At 45.1% G+C, this 4,437-nt stretch overlaps 1 protein-coding gene across 3 annotated transcripts; it reads left to right on the forward strand.

Annotated features, from left to right (window-relative positions):
- The first annotated feature begins 445 nt into the window (after positions 1-445).
- Lipt1 (lipoyltransferase 1) lies at positions 446-3,083 on the forward strand. Of its 3 annotated transcripts, none has more exons than XM_038343156.1 (2): positions 446-588; positions 1,825-3,083. In XM_038343156.1, exon 2 carries the CDS (start codon positions 1,826-1,828, stop codon positions 2,945-2,947), a length of 1,122 nt encoding a protein of 373 aa, XP_038199084.1. In that variant the 5' UTR covers positions 446-588; position 1,825; the 3' UTR covers positions 2,948-3,083. The 3 variants fall into 3 exon arrangements, with proteins under 3 accessions (XP_038199084.1, XP_038199085.1, XP_038199083.1); XM_038343157.1 differs by lacking the exon at positions 446-588 and adding an exon at positions 595-720; XM_038343155.1 differs by lacking the exon at positions 446-588 and adding an exon at positions 636-743.
- The last annotated feature ends 1,354 nt before the right edge of the window (positions 3,084-4,437 follow it).

Raw genomic sequence — 4,437 nt, forward strand, 5'->3', positions numbered from 1 at the left:
AGAGGGAGAGAGGAAGAAAGAAAAAGAGGGAGAGAAGGAAGGAAGAAAGAAAAGAAAGAAGAAAGGAAGGAAGAGAGAGAAAGAAAGAAAGGAAGGAAGGAAGGAAGGAAGGAAGAAAGAAAGAAAGAAAGAAAGAAAGAAAGAAAGAAAAAGAAACGCTCCTCTCTTCCCTTCACCCTTGACAGCCCCCATCTCTGCTGTCATTCAGAGGAACCCCATCTGTATTACATCTTTTGGTAATCGAAAGTGGCCTACGCCCTTTCCACAAAGATAGTTTTAAATTCGTTGACCTGCTGAGAAACACATTTTCTTAGCTGGCTGGGCTAGGAAATAAATATGAGCTCCGCCTTCAGGATTGGCCACGCCCCTTTTAAATCGAAGGGGGGTATATCTAGGAGGCGGGTCTTCCCGGGGGCGGGACTGTGGGGCGTGTCCTCCTGGGAACTGTCCCACGCGAAGGCAGGCGTCCATGGGCGTGGCTGGAGGGGAAGAATTGGGTCTCGTGTGCTGAGTGCTCCGGGTCCCCGGTGTGCTGATTGAGCTTTAGTTTGCAAAAACAAAAGCTGCGGGCACGACCGGAAGTTGCAGGTGGGTGAAGCCGGAAGCAGATCTAGTGGATTTGTTGCTGGCTGCGGCAGCACTCACTGAGCGGGAATGGGTGCTGCGTGTACCACGTGTCCCTCACTTGGGCCCCTCTGGCTAGTGCTCAGAGCTTTGCAGGTTACCCCAGTGCTCCGAACGTTGTAATTTTACTATTATGAACAGTTGATTTCTATTAGGGTGGAGGGTAAACTAAGCAAGGCATTGAATGCTAGTCGCGTGCCCCCTCAAGAAGAGTACAACTTGCTTTAAGTCTGTAATGAGATTATGGGCTTGGATCGCATTGTCAGGGAGGTAGCAAATTAATAATTTTGTTAAGGCCTTGTGAGGAAGTTGGGCCGGTGGTTTGGTTTTACCTTGCTCTCTGTTCGTGGAGAAGCATGTTTGGCACTGCAAAGTATCTCCCAGAATATGGAAGTGCCTTCTGCGAAAAAATTATGACACTAATAATGAAGATGAAAACAGAGAGCTGGGGGGTTGCTCGGCAGTATAGCTCAGACCTACATCGAGCAAGTTCCTGCGTTCAATCCCTTGCACAGCTAAAGCTTTTAAAATTCGAATGTAGATGAGTGTACTAACCACACTGCAGCACAGGCACCATGCCCAGGGGTAGCTGTCCTACACAAGACGAACTCCGAGGGCTTTTTCTGTGGATTTTTTTTTTTGTATTATTGGTCTTTGGTTTATTTTATTTTAGTTTTCGTGGGTTTATTTGTTTGTTTGTTTTTAAGAAAGCGAGAACATAAAAAGTTGGGTGAGTAGGGAGGTGGTAAGGTCTGGGGAAAGGAGGAGGGAAAAGAACATGATCAAAACATGAAAAAATAATAACTAAAAATAATAACTAAAAAAGAGTATAGAGAGAGTGACAGGATTCTGGAGTCTTTTACTTCTTTTTGCTAATCTATTCTTTTTCTCAATGAAATCTATTGTAAATTCAAAGATAATTTATTTGGCTTTGTTGTACATTACTTAATATATTTACTCCTTACTTACTATATGAAAATTGTCCACGTATTTCATTTTAGTTGACATTATCTAAAGCTTATCTTCATTGATTTTCTATTACTCTATTATGGAGCTGTTCAAGGCTAAGGGTAAAGCTGAAAGGCAAGAAAAGCAACTGGTCTGGACCCTAAAATGAGTTTTGAATAATTAACAAATAACTAAAGAACAGAATTTAGTTGTTTTCTCATTGAATTAATTTTTCTTCTTTTGTCTCTGAAGCATGCTAACCCCATTTCCGGTGAAGAATTGCTTCAGGTTACTCTGCCACCACAGGGTCCCAGCAGCTGGCTTTAGGACCCCAGCAGCACATGGGCTCATTCTACAGTCGATCTCCAACGATGTGTATCAAAATCTGGCTGTAGAAGACTGGATCCACGACCACATCCATCTAGAAGGCAAGCCAATTCTTTTCCTTTGGAGAAATTCTCCCTGTGTTGTCATCGGCAGGCATCAGAATCCATGGCAGGAATGTAACCTGCATCTGATGAGACAGGGAGGTATCAAACTGGCTCGGAGAAGGAGCGGAGGAGGAACAGTGTACCACGACATGGGTAATATCAATCTGACCTTCTTTACCACCAAGACCAAGTATGATAGAATGGAAAATCTGAAGATAATCGTGAGAGCTCTGAATGCTGTCCAACCCCACCTGGACGTGCAGCCTACCAAAAAATTTGACCTGTTGCTCGATGGACAGTTTAAAATCTCAGGAACGGCATCAAAGATCGGCCGAGTTGCCGCGTATCACCATTGCACCCTGTTATGCAGTACCGACAGGACAGCGTTGTCTTCTTTGCTGAAGAGCCCATACCAAGGGATAAAGAGCAATGCCACGCCTAGCATCCCTTCCGTAGTCAAAAACCTTCTGGACAAAGATCCCGCGCTGACCTGTGAAGTTCTGATGAACGCGATTGCTGGAGAGTACGCTGCTCACCATCAAATAGATAATCGCATTAAACTAATAAACCCGGCAGATGAGACCCAGTTTCCTGGAATAAGCAGCAAAGCTAAAGAGCTGCAAAGTTGGGAGTGGCTATACGGCTGGACTCCGAAGTTTAGTGTGAACACCACGTTTCACGTGCCCCATGAACAGGCACATTTGCCAATTCAGGTGTCCATAGATGTAAAGAAGGGACGAATTGAAACCTGTGATATAAAAGCACCTGACCATTGGTTGCCACTGGAAATCAGTAACAAATTAAACTCAAGTTTTATTGGCAGCAAATTCTGCCCCATTGAAGCCACCCTGCTAACAAATATATTACTGAGGACATGTCCCGATGACCAGCACTTACACAGCAAATGGAATATTCTGTGTGAAAAAATCAGGGGAATAATGTGACCCTAAGTAACTTGCTTTATATTGATAGTTTCAGTGATATTTGGAATGTGGTATTTGAACCAGGCTGGCCTCAAACTCAGAGATCTGCCTGCTTCTGACCCCTGAGTTCTAGGATTAAAGATGTATACCCCCCTGACCAGTTGTATCTGGGCTCTTTGTTGTTGTTGTTATTTTGTTTTTACTTTTGACACAGCGTTTCTCTGTATAACAGTCCTGGCTGACCTGGAATTTGCTTTGTAGACCAGGCTGGCCTCGAACTCAGGAGATCTGCCTGCCTCTGCCTCCCAAGTGCTGGGACTGAAGGCGTGCGCCGCCGCCGCCACCACCCAGCCGCTGGCTGCTTCCTAACTCTACAGCTATCTCATCGCTGCACTTTTGCTCCCACAGTGCTGTGTATTTATCGGGTGCCCACTGTCTACCAAGCACTGTGTTAGCTGTTGTTCACAGTGTGTGAACTACATGTCCTCTGACCCCAGGAACAGACATGGTTAGTAACGAGGAGGTTGAAGATATTAGACTAAAATTAGAGTAAAAAATAGTTTTTCCATGGAGCACACATACATTTAGTGTTTATGCTGCAATGCTTTACAGAAAACGTCCACAGCTCAATCTGCAGCTCTCAACGGTAGTCTGCTGCCTCCCTGTAATAAATCGCCTTAAGTTTGCTCACCTCAAGTAATAGCCGTTTTTGATGCTCTTTCCTGAGAATTCCTCCTGTGTAATCACTTCAGACCAGAGCACAGATTGACGGTTAGGAGAACAGTAAGCACTACGTTTGGATTTGTCCTGAGGCCTGACCTGGACTCCCACGCATGCTAAGCTCATGCGTTACTCACTCCGCACCCCCGGCTGCACTCAACTCTTGTATTTAAAAGGAAAGATGGAGATGTGGGCTTGAGGAAAACTGAATTTCAGGACAGGAGTGGCCAGCTGGATCCAACGTTTCTGAAACACCAAATAGTACAAAGCTTCCAAAGTGCCCCTTAGAAGAGGACATGCGAAAAGAGCAGAGCAGTGGGTATAATCTTGTGAAACAAAATATGAAAATGTCACAGTGAAACCCATTCCATTGTATAACTAATATATGCTGGTACCTTAAGCATAACTATTGAAGTGCCCATTAGGAGTTAGAAGTGATAGCACATGAGTCTCAGCACTTAAGGGCCAGAGCAGGAAAACCATCATTCTGAGAGCAACCTTTGCTACAGAGTGAAAAGCCAGTCCTGAGAGGGAGGTGCCCATGCAGTAAGGTGGTGTCAAGGTCGCTCCTGACCTTAGTGACTTCACTGCAGTGCTCTGGGCAGCAGCCAAGAGTGAATGAAGTGTGTGGAACAGCTAGTGAGGAAATGCAAAACCAACTCCTCCAAGAATTTTTGTTCAAGAAAAAAAAATAGGGCAGTGGCTTGCTGGGGATGTGTGTGTCACTGGCTCCTCACTGTCTCTGGTGGAGATGGGTGGGGTGGTGTTGACTGAGTTGTCAGAACTGTGTA

This window comes from Arvicola amphibius, chromosome 9 (assembly GCF_903992535.2).
Source record: "Arvicola amphibius chromosome 9, mArvAmp1.2, whole genome shotgun sequence".
NCBI lineage: Eukaryota > Metazoa > Chordata > Mammalia > Rodentia > Cricetidae > Arvicola > Arvicola amphibius.

Coding starts and splice junctions, on each gene's coding strand:
- Lipt1 (XM_038343155.1), top strand. CDS start 655: ATGGGTGCTGCGTGTACCACGTGTCCCTCACTTGGGCCCCTCTGGCTA. Junction 744..1,824: donor ACCCCAGTGCTCCGAACGTT/GTAATTTTACTA, acceptor TTGTCTCTGAAG/CATGCTAACCCCATTTCCGG.